The 12,179-nt window shown below is 49.2% G+C and overlaps 1 protein-coding gene across 1 annotated transcript in view; it reads right to left on the minus strand.

The window, feature by feature from the left end:
• Positions 1-240: 240 nt before the first annotated feature.
• ANP32A (acidic nuclear phosphoprotein 32 family member A) overlaps positions 241-12,179 on the minus strand; it is a 40,863-nt gene continuing 28,924 nt past the window's right edge. Inside the window, exons 2-7 of the mRNA XM_050796368.1 lie at positions 9,113-9,262; positions 8,753-8,875; positions 5,747-5,945; positions 4,295-4,392; positions 1,744-1,807; positions 241-1,476 (exon numbers count right to left, since the gene is read on the minus strand). Coding sequence (XP_050652325.1) covers positions 1,415-1,476; positions 1,744-1,807; positions 4,295-4,392; positions 5,747-5,945; positions 8,753-8,875; positions 9,113-9,262 — 696 coding nt within the window. The 3' untranslated portion in view covers positions 241-1,414. The remainder of the gene's footprint in view (positions 1,477-1,743; positions 1,808-4,294; positions 4,393-5,746; positions 5,946-8,752; positions 8,876-9,112; positions 9,263-12,179) is intronic.

Below are 12,179 nucleotides of genomic sequence, written 5' to 3' on the forward strand. Positions count from 1 at the left end.
TACTTGTTTTTTTAGTAACTCTGTAACTTTTTTAAAGGAAGCTTTTAATGAAGATACACCAGAGTCTTGCTTTAAGACCAAAAATATCCAAACTTAGTATCACATTATATATATATCTCATAAGAAAAGCTATTCTGTCAGGTAACAAAAATGAAGCCTCCCCCTCACCTAGCAGTTCATCTGGAATGCATCTTGACAAGATCAATGGCCTGTTGGACTCAAAGAAGCCATCCCCAAAAAAATTGTATAAAAAGATTTATTGAAATTTATCAATGACAAACAGACATAAAACTCAAAGTTTGGCTCTTCTGAGGGGCAGGAGAAAAACTGGTGCAGATGTTCTTTTATACAGATGAAACATGGGTTCAGAAATTACACGTCACTTCTAAAGCAACCAGAAGAGGGACACGAAAGCAAACCTGTACATTCACTAGGAATTTGCAGTCATTTCAGATTTCCACTAGGTAAGAAAATACAATTTTGCGTTAGTTTTTCCGTGCTCGGGTGTATGAAAAAAAAACCCAGCCGACATGCAGCAACGTCTCCAGCGCTTAGGACTGTAAAAATGTTCTAAGCACAGAAGTACATGTGGAAGAATTCTCTCATCATTTTTGTAAAACAAAGCGTTCTAATATTTTACAGAACAAGATAGGACAGTATTTTTTTTTTTTCTTTTAAAGAAGTTGAAGTTTGAGGGTGTGTTTCTTCTCTTTTAATTTTAATTACCAAATCCATTTTCCTTGTAACTTACAAGCCTGCCGTTTTCAGCTCTCTGGCTCATAAGCTCTCAAGAGTAACATCAGAGTCCTCTTTGTAGAGCAAAGCCCACCACCATCTGTGAAGGGGGAAAAGGGATGAGAGATGGGGAATGTCCCCAGACCAGTGCCAAAATACGCCTTTAGGTTGCTATTTACAAACCAGGGCGTTGGATGCCTCTAGCAGGCCCGAGAAAAGCAGGTATCACATGAACCAAAGCAAAAAAACATGGCTGGTGCTCAGCCCCTCCTGGGCATTGAGAAACCAAACTGAGACCAGCCACAGCCTTCCACCCAACCCAAGAGACTTGGGAAATACCAGGAAACGTAAGAGAACTCCAAACCATCCTCTTTGAGAGTCAGGAACAAATGCTCACTTAGTGTGTACTTAGCTATCGCATTTACAGGGACAAAAACCGGACACAAAGAAAAAGTAGGGGGAAAAAAATAAAGAGTGGCAGTAAAAATAGTATTTTATTCCACCCCCACCCGCCCTCCCTCCCCCCGCAACCCCCAGTACACTTTTCCCCTCTCGTTCCCACAGCAACGTTACAATCAGAAAAAAATAAGTTTCAGGGGGCAGGATTGGAGGAGGGGGAGGGGATATGGGTAAAAACAGTCAAATCACAATAGGAATTTTTCAAAATAGGTTATTCCACTTAGTCATCATCTTCTCCCTCATCTTCAGGTTCTCGTTTTCGCTTCTGACCCCTTTCTTCTTCTGGAAGAGCAAGAAAGTGGCATTTAGATTAGTTATGAATCCCACCTCTTTAACTCAACCCACCCAATGAGAAGCCACGGGGCCCACGACTACCAAGCTGTGCCATCCTTGGAAACCAAGGCAAGACATCTGCACAGCTGGAGGGGGAACCTGAGGCCTCTGACAGGAGTGTCCTGCCCACTGCCAGGGGACTCAGAGCCTCAGCGATCTAAGGCCAAAGTAAAAGGGCCAGGCTGCTACCAGTTGAGAGTAAAAAGGCTGCCATACCACCAAGCTCTTCTTCATCTTCCTCGTCATCTACCTCTCCATCATTATAACCTTCTTCATCCTCCTAGGAGAAAAGACGGACACCAGAACATTAGAAACGCTCCGCCTTGAGACACGCTGAGGAAGCCACACAGAGCACAAAAAGGCCGGGGTCACCCCCAGCCTCTCAGAGCCCCCACCAAGACTTGCCATCTCGGGAGGAATGTAAAGCAAAGGTTCTTAATTTATTTTGGATCAAGGACCCATTGGGGAATCTGCAGAAAGCTTTGAATTCCTTCTCCAGAAAATGTCCGCATCATTTATAATATTTGCAAGCAGTTTCAGGGGGTGATGGATTCCAGCACCCAGGTTAAGAACTCCCATCTGAAGTCCCTGTAAGGCAGGCAGCTTTCCCGTCTGCGCGTTCTCTGAGGAGAGCAAGTTCCCGAGCAGACTCCCTGCTGTGCAAAGTAGGCCATCCTTTCTTGCATCTGTCCTCAATCTAGTTTTGGCTTCAAGGGAAGACCCCAGTTTCAGCAAATCCAGATTCTGTGGGCAAGTCCAATGTCACCCGATCCAGTCCCTTCCCTAGCTTGCAAACCTGGACCACCTGGAAGGGATGGGGAAGATAAATTCAAGACCCCCCTGAGGACATCATTGCCAACCAGCTTGAGGTTCAGCAAGGTATACGACTTTCCTCCTCAACACAGGACCGTGGCTTTCCTCTGCTCCTGAAAGTATATGCAAGCTGAACCTCTGCTTGTTAAACCCAGTTCCTGAAGTTTAAAAGAACTTGGTGACAGACTTCTTTTTTGTCAAGGGAAATACTCTTTTAAAATGTCACCAAAGAGTTCCCTCATAAGTCTGTTTGCTAAGGTTCTGGGTTTTTCTGCATGTATAAGCTCTCCTTTACTGAAAGTTGGAAATATGCAGATGGTCAGTGAGATTATTCAAAAAAAAAAAAAACAAAAAAAACCCCACAATCCTCCCCGCCCTGCACCGCCGCCAAACCCCACATGCAGCACTTCTGTGACAGGAAGGGGAAGACGAAACAGCTATTAGCCAATACAACTTACTGCCCTGTTCTAGGGAAACCTGTTTTACTAAGACTTTATTTTTAAAATACAATATTCTTTAGAGATGAGCCTAAGAGTCTAGACCTAGGGAGAAGACAAAGCCAGCAGCACAACTAAACAGAAACCAAGCTCATCTCGCCAGCTTTTTTTTTTGGACTGAGTCTCGTTCTATTGCCCAGGCTGGAGTGCAGTGGTGCCATCTTGGCTCACTGCAACCTCTGCCTCCCAGGTTCAAGTGATTCTCGTGCCCCAGCCTCCTGCGTAGCTGGAATTGCAGGTGTCCGTCAACATGCCTGGCTAATTTTTATATTTTTAGTAGAGAAGGAGTCTCGCCATGTTGCCTAGACTGGCCTCGAACTCCTGACCTCAAGCGATCTGCTCACCTCGGCCTCCCAAAGTGTTAGGATTATAGGCATAAGCCACCGCGCCTGGCCTCCGCTTTTCTATTGTCATTGGCCTGTGTCTCTCAAGCCTGGGCCGGCTGGCTGAAACTGGAAGACACTATCTGAGTGAGTCCGTGTGGCAAGCGGATGTGTCTGCATCCTCCATTGAGGGAGACAGGAAACTGCGGGGGGAGTTGGGAGGGGACACAGGTACCTTGTCCATGCTATTGTCACTTTAAAACTCTCTAGGTCTAACTTCTGCAATTAGCAAGAGTTGATTTAGAATTCTGAGCAAGTTATAGAAAATGACTCTGCTACAGAGAGACTCAGAACACACAAACACAAAACCCAACACAGTGCCAGGAACCTGGAGGAGGGTGTGAACGCCTACAATAAGCAGTCAGACACTTACCCCTTGTCAGACATTGTCCTTAAGCATTTTACTTACACTTCACTTTATCCTCTTAACAACCCTGTGAGAAAGCTATCATGATCCCTGTTTTACAGATGAAGAAATAGGCTCAGAAAGGTCAGGTAAATTGTCCGGGGACACACAGCTAGTGAGTGGTAGATCTAGGACTCACCCCCTCACAGATCTTGTTAAAAAACTGGGAACCAGCCAATCTGTTTAGGAAAATGGCCAACTCCTGACGCTCTATTTCCATAGTGTCACTCTCTGATTTGGGATCCAGCAGTGTTATCCTGCTACCTATCAGTTCAAGGCAGTCTTTGGTTTTCCCCAGCACAGTTTAAGTGCTCAATGAATATCTTAATTAGCATATGAAAGCAAAAAGCAGAAAATGGGGTCATGCATTCTGTACTTCTTCACACAGAAACAATGGCCAGGCTTACCCCAGCAGGTTCAGTCCCTGCCTCTAAAATCCTCTTCCCCTCTTCTAATCCAGCCTCCCCAGAGCTTGCTGCAAGTCTTGTCTCCCCAGAAACAGTCCAGTGAAAGGCTCTGAAATGGACTCACTTCACTACCCACGGGGGAGCGACTTTCCTAACCAGGGCTCCAGGGTTGCCAAGACTGATCACAGAGGCAGTCAGTGGGACTGCCTCAAAGGGGCAGACGGTGGCCCTGCCCTGCCCAGCCCAGCCCAGCCTCCTTACCTCCTCCTCTCCACTCACATCCTCCTCTTCACCTTCCTCCTCCTCATCCTCGTCCTCCTCGTCTTCCACTACCTGAGCATCTTCATCATACTCCTCCTCTGTGCAATGGAAATGGGGAATGGAAACAGAACTAGTGGTGAGCTGGCTCCGCCCCCACACAGCACAGGCCCCTGTAGCGTCTTCAGTGTGGGGCTCACGACCCTGCCACACCCACCTAAGCCCAAAGATTGAACACACTAACTCTCATGAAAACAATGCCGACATAATTAAACACATCCTGAAGTTGTGCCAAAGATAAGCCCCCCCCCACAAGTGTTATGAATGTGAAAGACCCCTTCTGGAGGTCTCTCACACTGAGACCACCAGGAAATTGTCAGAGCGGAACAATAAGTTCCAGGGCCCGGGAGAGCGGCAAGGTCAATCCAAACTCCTCACATTAAAGGTGAGAGATCCCAGGCACAGAGAGAACTGACTTGTTCAAGGTCACACATTGAGTCACTGGTTGAGCTGGGCCTAGGGGACCTGGTACTGGGACTGCCAGTTTTGGCTCCTTTCTGCCATATCACAAGATCCCCACCAAGGCAAACACGGTCTCTGAGTATCTTGCAACACACTCCCAATTGAACAAGGAAAACCAAAATCCTGTATCTGAATCAATCAGGCAAGTGTCTCCATTCTCAACTTTATCTGGCCACGAAGACCCATGGGAAAGCTGCACTGTGCTGGTGGCAAGGGAGAAGGGGATGTAACAGGACGAAGAACCCCATTCTTTTCCCTCTTTCCTTCCTGTAGGCCGCGACTGCACACCACACTGCCAGGGAACCCTACAGGCGGCCTGCAGCCCTCAACTTCCCAGCACTTGTGGCTCCTGAGCACCTGAGCCAGTGCCCCTAAGTGTGGGGCTGTGGGCTGCAACTACCAGGGGGCCCCACAACCCCTCTAGCTCTGGACCTCCTCTCCACTACTGAATACCTAGACAGGAAAGGGGGGTCTACACCCTCTTCTCTCTCTATCCCCTCCCTCCCTCCCTGAGAGAGTGTCTAAGTGCGGGTCACACTATAGGATGACAGTAGAATACCACTCCCTGAAGGGCTTTGGAAAGGGACAAAAATTGAAGTGGGGATTCAGCTGGATGATTTTAAAGGAGTTATTACGCAGTTGGAGAATCTCAGGATATTTCCATGAGCATGGGACTCATACTTTGTTCTTTTAGGGAAGACAACCAATGAGACAGGTTAGGGACTATGGAAAATAAAGCAGACAGCCCCACTCCCCTCCCTAGCTTTGGAAGGAGGTAGCTGCCAGCTAGCCAGCCAGCCAGCCAGCCAGCCAGCCTTCAGTAGCTGGGTGGGGGCCTCCCAACACCCAGCCCACCCACCTCTGCAAAGCCAAGGAGGAGCCCCAAGGCCTCAGCTGGGCCCCTGCAGCCCTGGGCCACCCCCTGTCACCCACCATCCTCATCCTCCTCCTCGTCATCCAGGCCCTCCACGTAGCCCTCAGCATCCGAGTCAGGGGCCTCCTTGTCGTCTCGGTCGTAGCCGTCGAGATATGTGAGCTGCGGGAGGAGCTTGAACACATTTTCTCGGTAGTCGTTCAGGTTGGTTACCTCGCAATTGAAAAGGTCTAAGCTCTTGAGGTTTTCTAACTTTTTCTGCAAGTGGAAAAATGAAACCAACAGTAAGTGATTTGTGGGAGGAAGGCGGGGGAACAGCCCTAGCAAAAAGGCAAGGATGCCATGAGATACAGTGGACAGACCACGACTTCCAGGTGATAAGGAAGCTTGGATTTGGCTCTGCTTAGCCACAGTGTTTGCCCAGACTTATCACCACAATTTGTGGGCCTCAGTGTCTCCATCTGGAAAATACGGGGTTGGACTGGAGGATCTTTGAAGCCTTATCTAATGTTAACACTTTTATTTTGCAATTATAGCTTCTCTTAACAGTGATTGACTTGAAATTAGCCTGGGGCTTTCTTGGTGCATGAGCCAAGAGGTTTGCTGCCTTTCCCTGAGACTAAGGAACGAGAGGGAAACCAAAAGCAACTTGAACTAACAAACTAACTCCTTCTGTATCTGATAATGATGATGATGAGGGCAGTTAACATAGCACTTCATGTACTGAGTCACTTTATCTCACAACCCCTGTAAGGTAGAAATAATTATTAGTTCATTTCACCTATGTGGAAATGGAGAGTACAGGATTTGGTAATTCATCAGGCAGCCCAACTTCAGACCTGTGCTCTTACTCTTTGAAATACTACCTCTCAGAAAAGGATAAGAGAAAAAGCGATGGAGGATTCCAATTCTGTCTGTAGTATCTGACATCATGTGCTCTGTCAAAGCTTTACACCAGACGGGTTCTAGCCAATGTTATCCCTATTTGATGGTAGAGGAAACTGAGGCCCAGGAAGTGAAGGGTCATACTGCTTGAAAGTAACTGATTTGCATTTTGACTTCCCACCTCACCCACCTTTGAGGCACCAGGTACAAAAAAATCCCATCCCAGGCTGAGTCCCCATTCCAAAGGGGGCCAGGTCTAACAAGGGAGTAAAACACTGCTCCTTGGAGTCAATGTCGGGAGCTAGGTTGCTCTCTCTCTACGACCTTGCAGTTGAGACCTGGGTCATTCTCAGCAGAAGCCAAGGGCAGGGAGGAAGTCTTGACAGTGGACTGTGTAGGCAAGCCCAGCACCCCCTACCAAAAGCAGCTTCCTGCCCCAGGGAGGTAAGGTAACACACACTGACAAGCAGGGGCAGGGAAAGCACTGAGACACGGGTGATCTGGGCAGGGGGCAGTGGAAAGTGTGAACATGGGCGTGCCTGAGTGCCTGATCCCTAATGGTGACCGAATCACAATGTTTTACAAGGATTTTATATACTCAATCCCCATACCTCGCCCATACACAGAACTTCAAAGACGTTTTCCTTTTGTAATAACATAAAATCAAGACTTCCAGACAGATCAGAATAGTTTGGCTTTCTCCTGGAAGACCAGTGGAAGGCCTGAAAAGAAGTTCTGTGGGAAGTACATTCTACTAATTGGCCCCAATGCCATTGATGGACAGGTAAAGAGCTTGGAAAAGAAATGCCAGTGTCCTGTTCTGCCACATTGGCCACCAGCAAGTCCCATGAGCATCCATGGAGAGCAAGGAGTGCCTTTTGGGACAGAAACCCTGAAAACTCCAACCCAATCTGAGGGATACCCCACCTCCCCTATAAACCCAGAACGGAAATTTGGCAAACGTGGTCAATTGTCCTCCTGGTCTTTCCCCCAATTCTAAGATGCCTGAGGTGCTGCTGCTGCCCCCCATTTTTTTTTTTTGGAGATGGAGTCTCGCTCTGTCACCCAGGCTGGAGTGCAATGATGCGATCTCAGCTCACAGCAACCTCCGCCTCCCAGGTTCAAGCAATTCTCCTGCCTCAGCCTCCGGAGTGGCTGGGACTACAGGCACCTGCCACCACACCCGGCTAATTTTTGTATTTTTAGTAGAGATAGGGTTGTCACCATGTTGGAAAGGCTGGTCTCAAACTCCTAACCTCAGGTGATCCACCTGCCTCGCCCTCCCAAAGTGCTGGGATTGAAGGTGTGAGCTACCACGCCTGGCCTTATGAGGTGACTCCTGTATGTATATTCACAACAGGTGTATTTACTTCATGTGGTAGTATTTCCTATTCCAAAAGAGTTGTTTTCAGTGACACATCTTACAGTTGATTTCCTTAAAAATCAAAGGAATACAGCAAATCAGATCCTGGTAATAAAGAAAGCATTGTTCTGAACATGACCTGCCCCTTTCTGGCTGGTAAATCGGTGAAGCTTAGGGGATGTCCATCTCTACAAGGATGAGCAGAGGAGCCAGAAATGCTGCCCAGGCCCCTGAGAGCCTGTTCACTATTGCACCAAGGACTGGTGACCAGGGGTCAGTCTTCTCCACACCACATTGAGGAAGGCCTGCCTGCATGAGGCTCTCACACCACACGGCTCTCAGTCATTCCAGGGTTCTATGTCAGGACTGACTCATCTCCCACAGTTCAGGGGCCAGTGACCCAAGGAGAAAACTGGAGTCCACCTCCAGGGACAGTTTAATTCTTGGATTGCTCCTCCCTTCCCAAAAAGGGGCAACAAGCCACGCCCAGAACCTGAAGACATTACAGCTCAGGTTTCCAAAGCTGAGCAGAAACTATGAGTGGAAAAGCAGGAGCAGAAATTGAGACTAGGGTTCTACCCTACCCATACAAAAGCTGCCCATTCTGTCTGTGTGACCTTGGTCAAGGTATTTAACTTCTCTGGGCCTCAGTTTCTCTATGGACTCAGCAGAAACAACAGCTCAATTCTATCTCATAGCACATCATGAGAGTCAAAGAAATTAAGTGGGAAAAGGATAAATGCAAAAGTAGTATTCGCTGATGCCAATTCCTCCCACCTCCTACCCCTGCAGGGAGGGGAGGGTCCGAATGACTTACCAGTGGCTCTATTGTGCTGAGGTCTTTAATTTTGTTGCCACTTAAATTTAGATGCGTGAGGTTCGGACACTTTTCTGCCAATACTTCCAGGCCCCCTGAGACTCTGTTATCGCTTAGTTCAAGCTAAACAAGGCAGGGAGAGAAAAATCAGAAAAGGCTTTTAAAATGAAGGCTCCTGGCTCAGAGCTGCCTGGCTTTCCCCAGACGGGCAAGAAGGGAAAGCAGTCTCAGGGAATTGTCTGGCATGTTAGTGCAAGCACCTGGCTTTCCCTTCAATTACGCTTCCTAAACACAGGTAATAACCCTTCCCCTCCCCACCCCCGCCTCCCAGCACACACAGACTCCAAACACTCTATTTACCTTCTTAAGTTTGTTTAACTTTGGTAAGTTTGCGATTGAGGTGAGGCCTACGTTGATTGTACTTAAGAATTCCAGTTCTTCAAACTCATCTGTGAGGCCTTCGAGTTTGCCTTCATTCGACCGACTGTTGTCCAGGACAAGTTCTTTCACCTGAAAGAAGGCCCAGCTGTGTGAGTGGGGGTGAGGAATGGGGCTGAAGCAGGGGAAGGGTGTTAGAGGACTCCTTAGGGGACAGGGAGACAGAGGCAGGAAGCGGTCCGTCATTCCGTCACTTCTTCTAGCTTTCCGGATCACTGTGCTGCCAACGACCACAGGATGGAGTTGCCCACCCTGACTTTTCTGCCTTTTCAACATTGGGGTGAGAAGAAGTCTGTGGTGAGCTAAGCTGCAGAACCAGGGGGCCACTCCAGACAGGGGCCTTGGTTGGACTGCAGAAGACAAACCCAGTAAGCCCTGCTGCCTTTGCAAGGTTGATGGTCTCATTCCAACCCTGTTCTCCCATTATCCCAAAACGCACACACATCAGCCACAGCGTTGTTAGGGACTTCTGGGCTTGGCCCGCCACCCCAATGCCCCCACATGCCCATTTGCTTTCACCCACTCCTGCCATCACAGCAGAGCCTGCCCCTGTAGCTGGCATTCACACAGCAGTACCCATGTGGCCTGTCCTGAGGCAGGGGCAGCAGACCAGGGGCTCCTCCAACTCTCCCACCTCTAGCCCAGCACTGTCCAATAGAACTTCCTTCAAGGATGGCAACAGTCTGTACTGTCCAAGACAGGGGCCACTAGCCACGTGTGGCCATGGAGCACTTGCAGTGTAGCCAGTGAGACTAAGGAATGGAGCTTTTAATTCTATTTAATTTCAATTAATTTAAGTATAAACAGACACAAGTAACTATTATATTGGATAGCACAGCTCTAGACTTTGCTCTTCATGGTCCAGCATAGACGTGGAAGGAGAGTGGAAACCCACAAACCTAGGATGGGCCCATAATGAAATGCTGAGGTCTGTCTCAAAGGCTGCCTTTGGAGGCACTTCTGTGGCTGTCTTTTTCCCCACTCAGCTCCCTTACCCACAATTTGGGTCCTAAATCCTTTATTTCTAATGAGGTAGAAAGAACGAATAAAAGGCCACCCTCTCACGGGGCTGTTAAGAGGTAGACTTAGCTGAAGGTGAAACTGCAGGTTCTAATGAAGGTAAGAAGACAGGCCGAGAAGAGTAACCAGGTCGCAGGCACGAAATGACCCTTGGAGTAAGCCAGGGAGACCCGGCGTGTGGTAGCTGGCCCAGAGTTCTCCATCCTGCCCCAGAGCAGCCAGCTTCTGGGAAACCTGGCCTCTCTGGACTGGAAGACACCTTAAAGGTGATCCCTGCCTGCACCTGGTATCTGAAAGAGTCCCTTCAGCCCAAGACGCAGCAGCCCAAGCTCCCAGTAGGTGCCAGGAAACACTTACCAATGTCAACAGGATTTGTTGCCTCCCTCCCTGGAACTTCCATCCACAGGCCCTGATTTCTCACCAATGGGTCACATGGTACAAGCCTGTCCTTCTCAACAGCAGTACGGCATTGTTCAAAGGGTTGCTCCTGCCCCTCAGGGCCTTTTCTTCTCTTGGATAAGCAGCCAGGCTTTCTAACCTGTCCCTGTCCAGGGCCGCTCCTGCTCCTTTGAGCAGGCCAACATGCCTACCTTCTTCCTTCTGGGCCCAGAGTGACCAGGTACCCCTGTTACTCAGGCATCTCTGGGCCAAACAGAGATATGGGTGGAAAGGAGATGGAAACAGAGTCCACGTGAGGCCTGCTATGCCCCTCCTCAGCCCCCTCTTGCCAGTGGGCAGAGCAGGGGAGCACTGGGGTACATCTGGATCTCAGAGTCCTGCAGGGCCCTGCAGCTGCCCTGCCTTCATTCTTCACTGGTGGGTGGAGGCATGCCGCTCCGCCAGGGACAGCAGCAATTTGTGGCTTTCATCTAGCACAGCCCACAGAGCGGGAGAGCCAGGGAGCGCAGCCCTCTCCTGGAGCTAAGGCGTTCTCAGCCTAGGAAATGGTCACCAAGGCCCACCTCCCTGTTTGGGTCTGGGAGGGGGAGGTTCAGTCCTTTCCCACCCCCTCAGTCCCTGAGATCCAGATGTCCAGGTCAAGCCACCTTCTCAAGGTCATGGCAAGAGTGCCTGGGAATAAATCCTCTAAGGCCTTCTGCCCTAGGACAGGAAAGCAGTATAGAGCCAGGAAGCCAGGCCTTAGGGGACCAGTGCAGATGGAGGGAGAGTAACTGTATTGGGGGAGGGGAGACATCTCCTTCGTTTGCAGTAAACACTGGAGTCACATGGCCCACAGTCTTCTTTAGTAATTGGTTTTCTTGGAAGGCCTGGGAATTCTTGAAGCTCCACCAAAGCAAGGCAAATATGAGAAGAGATTCCAGTCTACCCTCAAAGACTGCAGACATGCGGTTTTTCTAGACAGGTCAATGGCTTCTCCTCTTACTGCTGTTTGCCAAGGAGAGGAGGGCCTCAGAGTGCGGTGCTGGGGAGCCCAGGGAATTCATCTAGGAAGTTGGCCTCCTTCCTGGAGAGGAACAGTGCTGCCTGTCACCCCTGCCCAGGAATGCTACAGATAGACATAGGTTTCGGAGTCCTGACGAGGCCAGTCCCCGGCTCCTACCACCACACCAAAACTGGTGGCTGCTCCTCTCGAGGACAATATGCAAGCAACCACTATCAATGCTTTTATTTTATTTTATTTTATTTTATTTTTTTTTTTTTTTTTTGAGACGGAGTCTCGCTCTGTCGCCCAGGCTGGAGTGCAGTGGCGCGATCTCGGCTCACTGCAAGCTCCGCCTCCTGGGTTTACGCCATTCTCCTGCCTCAGCCTCCTGAGTAGCTGGGACTACAGGCGCCCGCCAAATTTTTTTTTTTGTATTTTTAGTAGAGATGGGGTTTCACCGTGGTCTCGAACTCCTGACCTTGTGATCCGCCCGCCTCGGCCTCCCAAAGTGCTGGGATTACAGGCGTGAGCCACCGCGCCCGGCCTCAATGCTTTTATTAAAAATAATCATCGTACCTTTCTCGA

Source organism: Macaca thibetana, chromosome 7, assembly GCF_024542745.1.
Source record: "Macaca thibetana thibetana isolate TM-01 chromosome 7, ASM2454274v1, whole genome shotgun sequence".
NCBI lineage: Eukaryota > Metazoa > Chordata > Mammalia > Primates > Cercopithecidae > Macaca > Macaca thibetana.